This window comes from Coniosporium apollinis, assembly GCF_000281105.1.
Source record: "Coniosporium apollinis CBS 100218 chromosome Unknown supercont1.31, whole genome shotgun sequence".
Taxonomy (NCBI): domain Eukaryota; kingdom Fungi; phylum Ascomycota; class Dothideomycetes; genus Coniosporium; species Coniosporium apollinis.
In genome coordinates this window covers 1-15554 of record NW_006913293.1, presented here as the reverse complement: position 1 = coordinate 15554, position 15554 = coordinate 1, and the positions used below count along the sequence as shown (strand labels likewise).

The 15554-nt window shown below is 55.2% G+C and overlaps 6 protein-coding genes across 6 annotated transcripts; 4 read left to right on the top strand and 2 right to left on the bottom strand.

Annotated features, from left to right (window-relative positions):
• Positions 1-1756: 1756 nt before the first annotated feature.
• W97_06050 (uncharacterized protein) lies at positions 1757-4173 on the bottom strand (the record flags this gene model as incomplete). Its single annotated transcript, XM_007784062.1, has 3 exons — positions 1757-2591; positions 2643-3018; positions 3093-4173. 3 exons carry the CDS (start codon positions 4171-4173, stop codon positions 1757-1759), a joined length of 2292 nt encoding a protein of 763 aa, XP_007782252.1.
• A 1743-nt stretch (positions 4174-5916) lies between these two features.
• W97_06049 (uncharacterized protein) lies at positions 5917-7071 on the top strand (the record flags this gene model as incomplete). Its single annotated transcript, XM_007784061.1, has 1 exon — positions 5917-7071. One exon carries the CDS (start codon positions 5917-5919, stop codon positions 7069-7071), a length of 1155 nt encoding a protein of 384 aa, XP_007782251.1.
• A 1082-nt stretch (positions 7072-8153) lies between these two features.
• Positions 8154-8534, top strand: W97_06048 (uncharacterized protein; the record flags this gene model as incomplete). Its single annotated transcript, XM_007784060.1, has 1 exon — positions 8154-8534. One exon carries the CDS (start codon positions 8154-8156, stop codon positions 8532-8534), a length of 381 nt encoding a protein of 126 aa, XP_007782250.1.
• A 211-nt stretch (positions 8535-8745) lies between these two features.
• On the top strand, positions 8746-9304 carry W97_06047 (uncharacterized protein; the record flags this gene model as incomplete). Its single annotated transcript, XM_007784059.1, has 2 exons — positions 8746-8898; positions 8957-9304. 2 exons carry the CDS (start codon positions 8746-8748, stop codon positions 9302-9304), a joined length of 501 nt encoding a protein of 166 aa, XP_007782249.1.
• Positions 9305-10537: 1233 nt separating this feature from the next.
• On the top strand, positions 10538-13556 carry W97_06046 (uncharacterized protein; the record flags this gene model as incomplete). Its single annotated transcript, XM_007784058.1, has 2 exons — positions 10538-12317; positions 12370-13556. The coding sequence occupies 2 exons, from the start codon at positions 10538-10540 to the stop codon at positions 13554-13556; spliced, it is 2967 nt and encodes a 988-aa protein (XP_007782248.1).
• Positions 13557-15065: 1509 nt separating this feature from the next.
• Positions 15066-15437, bottom strand: W97_06045 (uncharacterized protein; the record flags this gene model as incomplete). The annotated part of the gene is made up of 2 exons (XM_007784057.1): positions 15066-15328; positions 15380-15437. 2 exons carry the CDS (start codon positions 15435-15437, stop codon positions 15066-15068), a joined length of 321 nt encoding a protein of 106 aa, XP_007782247.1.
• Between the last annotated feature and the right edge of the window lie 117 nt (positions 15438-15554).

Genomic DNA, 15554 nt, shown 5'->3' with positions numbered 1-15554 from the left:
ACATTCTGGAAGATGCTCCCCTTTTTCCTATGTAACCAGCCGTGCCCTTCCTGACAGCTTGATAGATAGAAGAAAGTGCGAATCTTTGAGAAGAAGGAAGAACAAACCCAGATGATCTGCTGATGCGTAGACCGCTGAACGGCGAGCTCAGCTCCGCAATGACACACAAAAGAAAAACAAGCGAGTTGGCAAATCTGTTTCATGATACGCAGAAGGTGGCTTGGAACAAACGTAGATGGTTATGCTTAGGGTACCTCGCCGCATCCCTAGGCATTGTCAAATACCACGCTGTTCGATTCCGACCGCGTGAGTTGCTGGGATATTCAGGGAGGAAACCCAGGTGCTTGATAGCAGATGTTCCACGCCTGAGGACATTCGAAAGAGCAAGAAACACATGACCTCGAAATCCCCATAGATCTGAAGCTCAAGGGCAGCAGGGAAACGCTCTGATCCCAGGTGATCAGGTTCAGCAATGGTGATCTCGCTATCCCTTGCCCGTCAGACATCGTTAGTTCGGTTCCTTTCTTATCGCCTCCTCCATCAACTCCAACAACGCTTCCATAGCTTCGACCCTCGAAGCCGGCGGCGTGACGCCCTCTCAGTCAGTCGTCTGCAGGAAAAGCCTTTTGACCGCACGCTTTTCATCCGAAGGTGTGTGAACGGCCGCGACGAGGACCTTCCGGCCCACTTCCTCTGTGTTTTGGGCAGGTGAAAACAACGCATTCTCCACTGAAAAGTATCTTGGCGATTTCTGTAGGAGCGTCCGGTGAGCACTGGATTCATAGCTGAGCAGGGATGGGAAGGGGCAGGGAAGATTACCCAGGTTTTGCTGACGGTACAATCTGAGTAACTGCATTTCCTTGAGCTTTGCCTCGATGCTGTCGGCCATCGTAGGAGGTGGGAAGAGTGTGATGGTGGCTGCGGCTGCGTTGAAGCTGTGCCCTTGGTCAGCTTTCGTCGGCTGGCTTAGCGGTTTCGAGACAGTACTGTCTGCTTCCCTAACGGCACCTCAAGCGGAAACGAAAGTGGCGATATGCAGTTTTGCACCGAGAGACGGTTCTTGTTACTGAAGTACGAGCCAGGCTTTTGCTAATGACTCGACGAGCGGAAGAGAGGTCTTGAGAGCAACGTGAAGACAGAGGAAGTGAGATCTCGTAAAATAGAAGAGGATGAGCGATGCTGTCCTAGTGAACTTAGCTACTAGCGCGGGAACTGCTGATTGACACGACCTGCTTATTTTTCGTTTCGGGAAATTGCGCATAGTGTACCACCACTTCACCACACAGGGGAGGTGATCTGGGATTGCCCTTAAATAGAAAGACCTGACATTGAGAAGGATATCAGGGGACATAGACAGAGTAAAGTGTTGTCTTAACGAATGAATACAGTCTGACACCTAGATGAGGAGGCTCGATGCTGGCTTCAGCTTCAGAAAACTACCTAGTACAGGCGCTGGCAGCCATGCCAGCCGTTCATCCTAAAAACCACCCGACACGCGGCACAAGACACAGAGAAGGAGACCTACGTAACGCGCAGCAAAGGCATTTGACCCTCCCTCCGGCATCTATCCACCGCCGGACCATCCCTCCGTCGTCACGAGACATGCGAACCCGAACGCCCGAATCTCCGCCATGGCGCCTACTGTGCATGATTTCCAACAGAGACGAGCCCCATGTGTGCTAGACAACAAAACGAAGGAGCAGCAGAAAAAACAACGCGAAACAGTAACACAGCAGCAGCAGCAGCAGCAGCAGAATCACGTCCGCCGATCCCGCTGCGGTCCAAAATCCGCCTCCACGATTTTCTTTTCTTTACGTCCCTTGACCACAAACTCCGCCAGCAGCGCCAAATGATCACTCGGGAAATGGTAGTTCGGGAAGCCCGGCACACGTTCCAGGTATTGCTTGTCCACGTCGCCCAGCAGGCCCGAGACCTGCAGCGCGTTTGTCGAGTACCAGATATACTCGATGACTCCCGTAAAGCTCGGCGTGTAGTTCGTAAAGCTCAATTCTCCAATGGCCGCGTAGCTCGACTTGAGGCTGAAGGGATGCGTCATGCCGTCGCGGGTGAAATTCCCGTATCTCCACTTCGCCAGATCGGTATGAGAGTTTGCGAGGGATCCGTGGGCGATGAGATCGTAGACGCCGGAGCCGGGGGCCGAGTTGAAGTCGCCGCATATGAGGAGTGGTATTGACGCCCCGCTGGAGTACTCCATCGACGGCGCGGGCTTCTGCACGATCGGCTCTTCGGCTTCGCTGCCGTCTTCCCCGTCGCCGTTGGTGAAGCGGAAGATCTCCTTGTCTTTGTCCTGTGCGGGTGGCCACTTGGCGTAGTGTTCGGCTAGCTTGGTTAGGCGCTCCATTAGGATGGCGACTTGGACCACTTTGACGTCGTTGTATGCAGGATCCCAAAAGATGTGCGTGTTGACCACTATTACTCGAACACCTGTCATACGGTTCTCGAGGAAGACCACCACCGCGATGTGATCTCGAGGCATGACTCGGTTGAAGATGTCGTGCTCACCCTTCATGTCGGGGCGGTTGATAGCAGTGTTGGCGAAATCGACGAGCTGCTTGTCCAGCAAGATGTACCTGCATCACGGATGAGTATCTCACAGAACGGCATATAGCGGAGTGCCTTACTTGCTGGTTTTGAAGAACGTTGCGCAGCCGTCGACTAGCCTCGCATCTTTCTCCGCCATCGTTCGTGCTCTCGACTTTGGCCAGAAGACCCCCTTGTAGTCATTGTGGGCGAGTGAAGGTCGGAAGAAGTTGTCGAAGCTCTCGTTGTCCATTTCCTGAAGGCACAAAATATCCGCATCCCGTGCGCGCAGCTCTTCGAGGATGACGTCCCTTCGGTGCTCCCACGCTAAAGCGCTGGCCGATGTGTACCCATACTGCGCCTGGGTAGCGTACTTATCGCAAAGGATGTTGTAGCTGAGTACACTTAGTTTATCCTCCGGTGGCACAGGAGTATCGTCAAGCACAATCCAGTCGCGTTCCGAAGGTGGGTCAGGTACTAACAAGTGTTAGCAAATATCTTCTACACAGTACCATATGGAATCGGGCGCAGATGGTTGAATGTGGCCGTACCTTGTGCTTGCTCGCGAAGATACTTTATCAGTTCGCTTGTGCCGTACTCCACAATCAGGGATTTAAGGTCATCTTTCAACGGGTTGCCCTCAATGCCTAGAATATCCAACTGGTATAACGATCCAAGCTCAAACGGAAGGGTCTCAAGATGGTTGTCAAAGAGCAGAAATTCCCTTAGATTGACGAGCATGCCAATCTCCGGCGGAAGAAATGTCAATTGATTCAGAGACAGGTCGAGGCTGACAAGACTTCTTAGTCGGCCAATGAGCGGAGGGATATACGTGAGTTTGTTGTTGTTCAAATAAAGCTTCGTCGTAAACGTGAACGCAGCGGAGAACAGAGGTGGACTCAGGATTTTCAAGTTCTGTCCGCTCATGTCTACGGCTGTCCACGGCTGCTTCTCCCGACCGTTCTCCGATGCGTCGCTGACAGGTGCACGATTCCGCTCTTCCTTGTCACTCTCCTTGATCAGGCCACCCATTGACCCCGCTGTAACGTTCTTGCTGACGCCAGGGGAGCTCCGTGCGTAAGAGTGCGGTGCGGTCATTTCCCGGGCGTGTTGTGCCATTTGAAGTTGCAACGCCCAGTGCTCATTTGGCGGTTTTGTAAGGCCACTGTGAACACTACTCGGTGTGTTGTTCTGCAGGTGATTTGGGGTAAAGTGTGGCGTAGCATTTGACAGTCCCCCACTGGACATTGTGTGCTGATGGTTTCCATAGCTTCCAGTGTGTCCAGCGTGGTCCTGGTGTTGCGCATGCTGGTGATTCTGATGGTGCTGGTGGTTCTGATGCTGAAACTGCTTGGGCAGGTTCATCTGCATCCCGTAACCTCTTGGGCCGCCGTTCCCGTAAGCATGTTGTCCTTGCTGCGGGTGGTTCTGGCTGTACATGCTGTAAGGATTGTGTGCAGGCGAATGGGGCCCAGGGGACCTAGAGGGCGAAGGTGTATTGGTGTTGAAGTTTATCCTTGCGCTGTTGACCGGCGATCCGTTGCGCTGGGGAAGGTGTCTTGGGTGGTGTTGCTGATGGTTATAGTAATATTGACCGGCTCCTTGCTGGAACCGGTAGGGACCATCGGCCATTTAAGCCCGACCTTGGCCTGTGGAGTTGTTGATAGCCTATGCGCGGAAGGCTGCGGGGGATGGGGTATACTGAGATGCGAGTTCGTGTAGGGGAGCGAGTGGAAGAGGTCGAGGCCACTGTTTTCTTCGTCTTAACATGGGCGACCAACCGGCTGACGGTCATATGGGGACGGTAGCGTGGTTTGGCTCAGCACCGGTCTCGAGATAGTTGTCGAAGTACCAAGCAGAGGGTTTATGGGGGGAGTGTGTATCGATGACGGTTAGGTCGATTGTTCTAGAGGAGCGTCGCGTGCTTCGGGGCGTGTTCGCGTCCGGTATGATGTACGTATAAGGCGGGTACGTGGTATGCAGCTGCGTGACTTCCAGTATTGTCAGTAACGCAGGCGATGAGAGAGAGAGCAGTGAACGAAGAGTCAGGGAAATTGAGCGGATGAGATAAAAAGCAACTGCGCCTAGCATCATGCCACGTACTTTGTGGAATCTGTGACAGCTCCCTATACTGGGCGAATAGAGTAGCAGGCTGCGCAAGCAATGGTTAATGCTCCAGCAGAGGTGTCTCTCGCGGTTGCGGTGGAAGCCGCTCGAGCCCTGAGGCCGAGAGTTCGCGGTCACGTGCATCGGAGGCCTTAGTGCCTTCGCCGCGCACCTCACCTGGGCAGTGTCCCTGCTCGACGGTGCGAGCAAACCTTTCCTGTCATTCTGCAGGTGCAGCTGTCTCTCGTTCTCTGCCCTTGACAATAGCGCACACCATGCAACAGAACGCACAGAGTCACGCCAAACGCTTCCGTACGACCAATAGAATATCTTGCTCTTACCTTGGGAGTCGCATAGCGACACGCCTATTGTTAATCCACGCCGAATGAATCGAGCAAACCCCCCAACCGCTGATTGTGCATTCTGGTCCGCGAGTCATCCATCCTTCAATGGACACCTTGGAGGGGGTGAGGTGAAGCTCTGTATGTCTTTCATCTGCGACGCAAGCCCCTGAATCGCACCACGCCATGATCTCTACCAAGCCTTTCGGGCACGACGAGGGATCCATTGAGCCCACCGCAAGCCAGTCAGCTCTGCAGAGCTACACGTCCAGATCGTACTCTGCTCGTACTCTGCTCGTAGAAGGATTGGCTGCGAAGCATGAACGGGAGCACTCCGCATACTCGTACAGGTCTAGTCATGGGCCGAAACACGGGTGACCTCGGCTCTGACTACCCCTTGAGGGCGAAAGCTTTCATCCTCACCCAGGGTGCAGCATTTGCAGTCGTGTTGTGCAGTGGTAGGTTTCGATCAATATGTAGGTATCGACTATCACGGCTCTCGCGAGCATTAGAGGATGCCGTCCGGCAGTCTTGCCGGTGCCGTCGCCCACAGGAGACAGCGAACACACGATCGGCATGCCTCACCTTATCAGGGCTGGCGGCACGCACCGGCAGTCACTAGTGGTCACGCCGAAGACGGGAAGCGGGACTTAGCTCAGGGCAGTTCGGTTTGAGAATGACCCTTAGTAACAAGTCGTTCGAGACCACCTGGGCGTCCGTGAGTTCGTAGACCGAGCTTCCAGCAACCCGACCTGACTAAAGCAGAAACTAGTCTTGATACCCGCCCGTCCCAACGCGCCGGCACCTAGAATCAGGGGCCCTAGCGCTCCCAAACGTCGACAGGACGGAAGGCCTTTATCTAACGACCTTGGCCCGAGTACCTCAGCACAATGCCTCGACGGCGCAAATGGACCTCCTTCGCGGCTCCATGTCGAGCACCTCGACGCAGAGCACCGCCAACCAGAGCGCGAACGAGGCCTCGACCCAGCCGTCGAATCCATTCGTGCTGCGTTACGGCCGTCGTTACCTGCGCGACTCCACCTATCCACTTCCATGCGACCTTCCCGAGTTGAACCGGCAAAACCTTCGTACATTGCTCGCAACCTCCGTCTTCGGCAAAGCGCTGTGCTCGCCGTCAATAGCGCAGAGACCGCCCCGGAAGGTATTGGAGATTGCGTGCGGGAGCGGATACTGGTCGTCCATGTGCAATGACTACCTCGAGGCGTTAGGACATTCCAATGTTTCGTTTACCGGCCTGGATATCGTTCAGCTGGCGCCCGATCTGCGCATGCAGGGCGTCAATTGGCGATTCGTACAGCACGACCTTCGCAAGGGGACGCTGCCCTTTGGGGACGAGGAATTCGACTTCATCGTCCTGAAGGACTTGAGCCTGGTTGTTCCGCTTGGGCCGCCGTCGGAACACCTACTGGACGAGTGCACGCGGGTGCTGCAGACGGATGGCGTCCTCGAAGTCTGGGAGACGGACTACATCATCCGGTCGTTGCTGCCGCATCCGCCGCTGCCTCCTGGACAGCGGTCTCTCGATCCGGATGATGAGCGCGCTGTTCTGACTGGCACTTTTCTGATCTCGCCGATAACGCCTTTCGCGACTGCGCAGAACCAATACATTCAGGATGCCAACGGGTGGATACAGGAAGCTCTCGATCGACGGAAACTGACGCCCACACCGTGCGCCCGTGTAGCCCAGATTCTGCTACAAGAGCCTGATACGCTCACAGACGTCGGCTACCGTCGAGTGGCCATCCCCTTGGGCGACCCTCAGTGGGACCGCGATGGTCGTCTAGACAGGCTGCCAGGTACCCGCAGGAAAAGCTACCATCAGAAGGCCAAAGCGAAGGCGGAAGAACTAAACGAGGAGCAAGGGGCTCTTCGACACACGGCGCTGTTGACGGTCATCCAGATGATCGAGAGCCTCGAGCCCGTGTTGAAGGAGGTTAGTGGACGGAACCAGGAAGAGTGGCAGCGCTGGTGGGGCTGGATGATGGAAGACCTGCTGGAGAAGAAAGGCGCATCAAGTGGGGAGTGCCTTGAAGTTGGTGCGTGGTGGGCGCGTAAGGTGTAGCAACCCTACCGGACGGTAGAAGCAGCAGCTTACTTGTCGCCGGCCCCACGGATATAGTTCACCGCCCGAAGCCGAATGCTGAGGCATAGCAGAGTCCAGTACTGGACGTCGGCTACCTGCAGGAACGAGACTTGCAACAGGCACTGCGCTCAGAGGCTTGGCGCACGTGCCCGAGAGAACGAAGAGTCCTCCAAGGCTACGATTTGCCGTCTTTGCTTTGCTTGGATGTCCGGCCAGGTAGTTCAAAGGACTCCCGCCGACACTAAAGGACGCTCCGCAGGTACGTCCCCGGCTTGCGGCCTTGAAGGAGCCGGGTAGTTGATTCACTGCGGCGCGTTATATCGCTGCCGTAAAGCGCGATATCGTTTCAGGTAATACCTGTCGAACGTCGGTCAGCGAGACTCCTGCCGGCAAGCAGATAGCCGGTTGCGAGACCTACAAGGCTTCGATTTCTGTACAGGTCTAGATCAGTTCACTAGCCTCGCAGTTCGAGAGGTTGGAGAGATACCTTTCTTGACGTACTCAGCCCTTTCGATGCCCTGCTTAATCTTCTCGTCGTCTTTCAGGCCAGCCTGACTGGAAAAGGCCTTGTGCAAGCGGGGCTGGAAGTAGTCATAACCCAAGGGATACTCTCGTCCTAGATAGAGTAGCTCTATGTACCATTAGCTTATGATCATGTGTCGTGTTGAAGTCTGATGCCGGTTGTTCCACTGATGATTGAAACATTTGAGCCTGTGACTAGGCCATGTTGACATGCGTCTTCGGAATGAGTTCTTTACCCTTGTAAATGCGGATGACCTGATGTCGTAGAGACGGACTCGACGGGCTCATTGTGCTATCCTGATCTTATGTACAGCTGCAATTACTCGGAGGACTGCTGGAAACGACTGAGAGGACAGTTTACTGTGGTCGTGTGTCCAATATCAATCCGCCCGCGCCAGCAGTCACTCCGCTTGGCTCATGGCGTCATCCCAGTCCGGACCCCTGCCCTCCGATTTCCGGACTGCCGAGGCAAGCTCTCAGCCCTACAGATATCCATATCTCCTGCACACACGAATGCCTCACAACCCACCGCACCGCCAATGCGTCCCCTCTACCCCTCCAGTGGGAGAGGCATCCTGAGCTCTGCCCTACCGGTCTGCTCTCTCACGTCCCGAGCGCCCTTCACCACCTCCGCCCGTGTCGCCAGCTCCGCCAAACCCGCGGCCGACGAGCCAGCGACCGCAAATCTCAACCCGCGATGGCTATCCGACCTCAAGACGCGGCTCGGGAAGTGCATCATGTTCGGCCTGCAGCCTCAGCAGACGCAAGAGGCGGGCAAGATACTGCTCGAGCTGTCGAGAGACTGGCGGGAATTGCTGGCAGGCAGTGAGGGATTTTTGACTGCGGAGGATAGAAGGGGATTGTTTAGGCAGGAGGTCGTGTGGGGGGACATGGTATATACCCGACTGCGGTTGCTATAGATGCTGGGGACGGAGCATGGCTGACTTTGGGATGCGTTGGGGGTTGCGCAGGATAGCATGGTGAGATTGATCTATGACCCTCCAGGTCTGGCTTGAGAGATTGCTGGTGCAGGAGCTAAGATGGTCAAAGGGTACGTCTACGTGCGGTTTGGCAGCATGACTGTTTCAGAATACGGCTGAGAGGTTCTGTATAGGTCACGTAAACAACGTCATGTACAACCGCTACGCCGAGTCTTCTCGGGTCAACTGGACAAACAATTTCGCAAACTACCTCGATCCGACCCATAAGCGCGAGTGGAGCGAGCTGTTGACGCCGCGAGGAGATGGACTGATTTTGAAGAGCATCAAAACGGACTACAAGTTTGTGAGTGCTCCATCCGCTTCTGCTCGGCGCTCGGCCCGCTGACGGAAGTACTGCTTAGCCGATGAAGTGGCCGGACCGCGTGACGGTCCTTCACAAACTGCGTTCAGAGCCTGAGCTAGACACGGACAGCTTCATCATGGACGTGATAATACTATCGGAGCTACACCGACGGCCTGCCGCACGGTGTGTAGAGGACATCGTCGTGTACGACTACAAGAAAGGGAAAAAGACACCATTGAGGCCATTCATAGTCGAGCAGTTCAAAGAGACGTTCCGCTTGCAAGAGGAGGCGAAGAAGAAGAACGGTGATAGAGTAAAGTATCTGCTAGACAGGGTAAGGGAGATAGAACAGGCGTCGTGGGATAGACCTGATGCGCAGGAAGACTTTGGCAGCGCAGTGTCATGAGCTGCACAAGCATTTAGAGTACTCGGTCCGTAGCACATGCATGGTCGTCCAGGGCTGCTGCAAAGCTTCAGCGGTGTCGGTCGAGCTCGTCCAACTGTTTCACCTGCGGCCTTTCCAACGCTGCGGCTCTTCGCCCTTCGTTCGGCGATCTACATAAGCGCGTGACTGTAAGAATCGCATGAGTTGCGATCGACAGCATGTATTGCTTAAAGAGTGATAGCCTCCTATAGGGATCTCAACGGCTGCCGTCTGCGAAGCTCTGGCGCATTACCCGATCTGGTGGTGGGATGTCTTGCTGCCGTTTACCAGCCGCATCATGACGAAGTCTTGATTTGCTGATGTGCTGACCTGCCCCGCTGCAGGCAGTTCCATCTGCGGATTTCGAACAGGGCGGCCTGGCGGCGAGAACGCTGTGCTAAGAGCGGGGCTTCGTCTCGTGAGCGAGCAAACAGATTTCGATCCTTGGATGCGAATTGTGCTCGCAGGCTAGGCTAACTTAACTAGTGGTGTGGAGCATGGGAGGCTTCGGCAGGATCCTTCGGGGTTTCTTACCTCATGGCAACGGCGCCGGGAGGGTGCATCCACATCGACGCCGTGAGAGACCTACTCGTGAGTTCCCGAGAATGAAGACGATAGAGAAGGTCACGATTTGATGACATGCTTATGCAACAACGGGCCGAGGGACTTTATGAACAGCTGACGATCCTTTCTAACGTCGTGCGTGCCACGGCGGACTGGCTCTCTTCTCCCGGATGCAAGCTTTCTGTGATCAGCATTTGGGCATGTGCTCGCCCGCTCAGGGCGAGTTACTCATGGTACATATACATAACAGGTACAATATCGAAGCCGATATATTCGAAGCAGGCGGTGGTCATGGCAGGCAGCATGTGTGTCCGGGGAAGAACCATGTTCTTGCGATGACGGACACACAAGTCCAGATGAGGAGTTTTACAGCGATGATGGCATGTGTCAAACGGCCGCTGGCACCGTACCAGAGTAGAAAGAGTGGTAAGGCGGCTGCGACGGGTTCCAGTGTCTTTTGGCGGTAGAGGCTTGGCAGAGGTCGTGATCTTCCACTCGCGAAAACCCACCTGCCTACAACCACCACAACGAGCACATACAGTCGCCAAACTGCTTCCCCTGGCATTTAAACCGCTTCTCCGTGTCTGGCTCCCTCTCCCTGGTGTTGGAGGAGCCAGTCCTGGGATTGTGAGGCCTTGCAGCGGCCAGCTGATGCCACAGAAAAGCTCGAGGAGGAACGCGCCGAGCTCCCACGACAAGCGTCATGAAGGCGGACTCGCCAATCCAGGCAAGCGAATACAGAAACAGCGATCGAACCCAAGCATCGACAGCGCTTCAAATGGGAAAGCCCAGTCGCCCACGCCGCCGCTTCCGCCCGCCGATGTAAACCAACACCTGCACACTGCCAGCCCGGCCGTCGCTTCCGATGACACAGCACACGCGACAGTCGCACACAACAAGATGCCCGTGGTTGAGGCATCACCGGTACGACCGCATCCTGATGCGAGGGCAAGAAACTCCTCAGAAGCCTCTGTCGACGGACCAGACGGCTCCCGTGCTACGGACATCAACGGAACCACTGATCCCATGCCTCAAGGTCCGCAACGCAGGATGGCAGACGGCTATGGAGCCAAGTCCTCGACCGCCTACAGAGGCAGCGTCTTCACCTTAGCCACCACTATCCTGTCGTCCTGTCCTCTGCGCGACGTCATTGCTATCCTCATTCTACTCCTTCAGCTTCCGCCAACCGTCCTTACCATCATACACTTACTCTTCACCATACTCACCTTCGTGCCGCCGTCCTCCGGCGCGAGCATCGCCTCCCTTCCCGCTTTGAGCGACCTGTCTGTCGGATCTCCTGGCACACCATCGGTCACGACAGTTCTCCTGATTGATGTCATCGTGTTCGGACTGTGGATGTGTATACCGCTGCCTGCGGAGAACGTCGCGCTCGACTTCGCACAGGCAGCAATCGCGATATCGCTGGGTGGTGCCGCCGCTGGGAAGGGCGGAATGACGAACAGTATCGTTCTTTGTACTGTGATCATTCTCTTCTCACATTTCTTCCGTTCCCGGTCTGTCCGCCAGCACATCCTCCATGCTGTGTGGACAGCGTTTTCGAAGGGAGGTTTTCATATTTTCAACGAACCGACGCTCATTTCCAGACACCATGACTCACTTTACGCTACTCACAACCTGGTCAGGGGATTTTTGGGCGTACATATCGCCACGCAGGCGATCGTGCGGATGATAAGACGGTCTTTATCCCGAAGGGAACCCTCTCATCCTTCGTCATCCGGCAAGAAGTTGGATCCAGAGGCCGCCGCGGCTTTACCGGCTCCACGCGGACAACCTGCAGTCATTGATGCCAATACAGATGCATCGAACAGTTCGAGCACAGACGGACGTCCACCTGGGCCGCCTCCTTCTGCAAGAGATGCAAAAGACAAGCCAATCAGCAAGGGAAAAAAGAGAAGGCAGGCGAATCAGGTGCGCAGCCAGCAACCGTTTTGGGCTGCTGTTGCAAGTACAAAAGTCACTGTATGCAAAGAAATGGAGCAGAGCCAGTCCGCAACGGACGCCAACGAGGCGAACGCGACGGGCATGCAACACATTGGAAACGCGAATTTCAGGCTAGGGGAGGATCGTGTTTGGATTTCAGAGGTGGAAGCTTCGACGGTCTCATTCGGGTTAAGTTTGAGCAGGCAGACGGAGGTGCAGGAGGGCGAAGAGGTGTGCGTCAATGTCGCGGGCATCGACAAGTCGAAGCCATTCTACGTGCGCTTAAACGGAGCAGGCTGGGGTTCAACCAACATTCAGCATGCGGGGCAAAGCGATTATCCCGGTGAGGAAAACGTAGACGTCTGGAGTGGTGAGATTTTTGGCCTCACGCCTCTGACAAGCTATCTTGTCGAATTCGTTCGGTTTGCCGGCAGCGAGGTCATCTTCTCTACACATCTCATCACTCAGCCGGCGCCGCACGCAGATCAAGGTAAGCATCCCTCCAACATATTCGGGATCATTGAACTCATCACATACAATAGCTTCGGCCGCCGCACCGCCACCACGACAGTCGCTGCGTCCGTCCTCTCCCACGACAACCGTCAAAATGTCCATCGCAGCCACAGAGCAGAAGGTCCAAGATGCGCGCAATCGGTTGAAACGCAACCGCAAGGACCACAAGACCGGCCTCGCTTCTGTCAAGAAAGAAGTCGATAACCTCAACAACCGCCTGTCTAGCTCCGGAGGCAACGATGAACGCCAACGCCAACGTGCTATGCAATTTAATCAGAGCATCCGCCAAGCCGAAGAAACTGCATCCTCTCTTACCGCACAAATCGATGACCTTGGAGAAATCCCTGCAGACGAAGTCAACGACTCCGCCGCCAAGCGCCGCAGCTGGCAGCAAGCTACCGAAGCCCGCGACTCCGCTGCCGAGGACCTGGATCGTGTCAAAGCAGATTCAGACCGGCAGAGCTCAGCTATCCAGTCCGAAATCAACGCCGCCCTGCAGAAGCGCGACCGGCTCCAGGCCCGGCAGGAGAAGCTAACAGAGCAGCACGACCGCCTCTGCGAGCTAAACGCCCAGGACCTCAAGGCCAAGGAACTCAGAGCCACCAGCCGCGCCCAGAAGCGCGCCGTCCACGCAGCCGAGGAGAAAAACATGGTGCACACCATCGAAAGCATGCGCGTCGAGATCACCCGCATCTACGAGCACAGGGGACAGATCGAGCAGCAGATCCAGTATCTTGGAGCCATCTACAGCCAGTCGCAGATGGCGCACTCCGTGCCGACAACGCCTGAAGGTCCGCTGCCAGGCACGACCAGCAATCGCGCATTTGGCGTCGGCTTCCAGTTCCCGGCTACGGTGCCAGCTCAGTACGCGGGTCAACCTGCTGCGTCGTCGTCTCACCTCCGTGAAGGCCGCGGCCGCTCTTCGTCCATGTTCTCGAATGCCTCCGGGTATACGGACCAGCTCGATGAATTGCCGGCTCAGCCCCAGCTCCCCATCAGCCCGCCCGCGGCGTCCGTCTACGCGAATACCAACGGTGCCCAACCGGTCAATCACGCCAACTGGAACGGTAATGGCGCGGGCAGGAACGGCAGCGTGGAGAGCGGCAGTGGCAGTACGAGCTCGAACGCCAGCCAGAGGGATGCGATGAGTCCGCCGCAGAAGACGGTGGGGCCGAGTCCGCTGAGTCCGATCGGTACGGTGGCTTCGAGAGGTTAGATAGCCTGATTCGATAGCGAAAATGTGATGCAGGTCCGTTCGCGGGCGCTGGTAACGTTTCTTAGATTGAATCTGTGTCACGTGCGTGTGTTGTGAGCGATGCGTAGATCCCACACTGAGCTTCCAGCCTTGTATCTCCTTTCCCTACAGATGCCTCGCCTCTTACCACTCTTACTTTGCTAAATCCTTCAATACCCTGTGATACGAATCATCCTCAGAAGAACACACCTCTTCCAAAAGTCCACCCAATTAGAGATGGCCATTCCTCCGCGCCGGTGCCAGATATGTCTACTGATGGCAACGCTGTCAAATCAGGTAAAGCGGCTGTGAGTACTGCACTTACTATCACCGCAGCGCGGTCCAGCACAATTGATGGACCCCTGGAACATGAGGACTGACAAAAAGAAGCGAACAGCGATGGAGCTTGAACCATGGATGTAGATAGACCGAAAACAGGGGCAAGTTCAGGGATAGTCTCACCAATATGAATACGTGTAGAGGAAGCGGACAGATGCGTGGGCCGAGTGGAAGTGCAATCCAAGCATTCTACCTAGATCTACAAGTGTAAATGTTGGACTCGTGTTCGTGCTAGACTTCTCCGCTCGCATTACAAATACTCTGCTAGACTGTGCCAAGGCCAAAGGATATGCAATATCGGTTCCAGGAACAATGCTTTGGCAAAGACGGGATAAACCTAAGTCAGGAGCTATTCGTCATTCGATCCAATAACCTACAAACCCACCTCCATCACCTCATCTCCCAAAATCGCACCGCGATGAACAATTTCCAGCTTCCGATCGACCTCCCTCTCGAGCTCCACCAACAGACTCTCATGTGCATTCAGGCTGTTTATCCAGCTTTCAGCCACATGAATGGGTGTCCATTCACCGTTCACCTCATTACGAGCGACGACAGCGGCACCGAGGCTACCGCGTAGACTAGATCGGTACGTGACGAGGTCGAATGTAGCGTATTGCCAATACACAAAAGCGGCATTGGCTACATTGGTGTTAGGATGTGTTGGCTGTCCACGGGAACCGAGCACTTACAAAGGATCCGCTGGCGAATGATATGCTCTGGGAGACGGGGATTGACTAGCCGGTTCATCTCGTCGAAGAATTCTTGCAGTATTCAAGCGTTGAAAGTGCAATGTGAGAACGGTGATTTTGAAGGACTCCTGTTCAGCTTTCCCTTTATTACTTCCTTTTGAAACTACTCTGGGGACTTTGACGTGCGTAGCTACCAGCGGAGGGTTGAAGAGTTGCTGGCTGATGCCGTGGCAGAGGAAGGAAGGCTTACAGCTTCGTTTTCAACGGGTCTCCAGATCTCTACAGCTACAACAACGTTGTCAAAGAAAAACCCTTTACCTTCGCTCTGAATCAATCAAGCAGCGATCTCCACAATACCATCATCAAGATGCTCCATCCTTCACCAAGCCCGATTCCCAGTCTACTCCCACAATTCTCTGACTGCACTCACTGTACCGGCGTTTACGCCAGGCTGTGATGCTCATCTACTCTGATAAATCACCGCGGGATCAACCAAGTTCAACCTCCCCTCCACCCAACTTTCAGACTGCAACAACAAGTACTTGAGGGCGTTGATGGTGCTGCTTTCGCTCTCTGCAGCCACGATGACTGTCCAGTCAGAGGTAACCTTGCGGCCGATGAGCGCGGCACTGTATTTGCGAGGAACCGGGCTGCCCGAGAGTTGCTTCAGGTACGTGACGAGGTCGATTGCACTGTACTCTGGATGGGTGTACAACGTGTTGGCTGCGTTGCTGGTTAGACCATGTTAGTGTTGCGCTGGTACCTGGAACTTACCGATGAGTTGGCGACGGAGGTCTGAGTAGCCCACTGTGTCTATGATCCCGGAGTCCATCTTTCCCAGAAGCTGCCACGCAGACTAATCGTGGTGAGGTTCTACGATTCGTGATTCTGGGTTTGTAGCAAGGGGAGCGATGTTCTGAAAAGGGTTGTTGTTGTTGTTGTTGTTGTT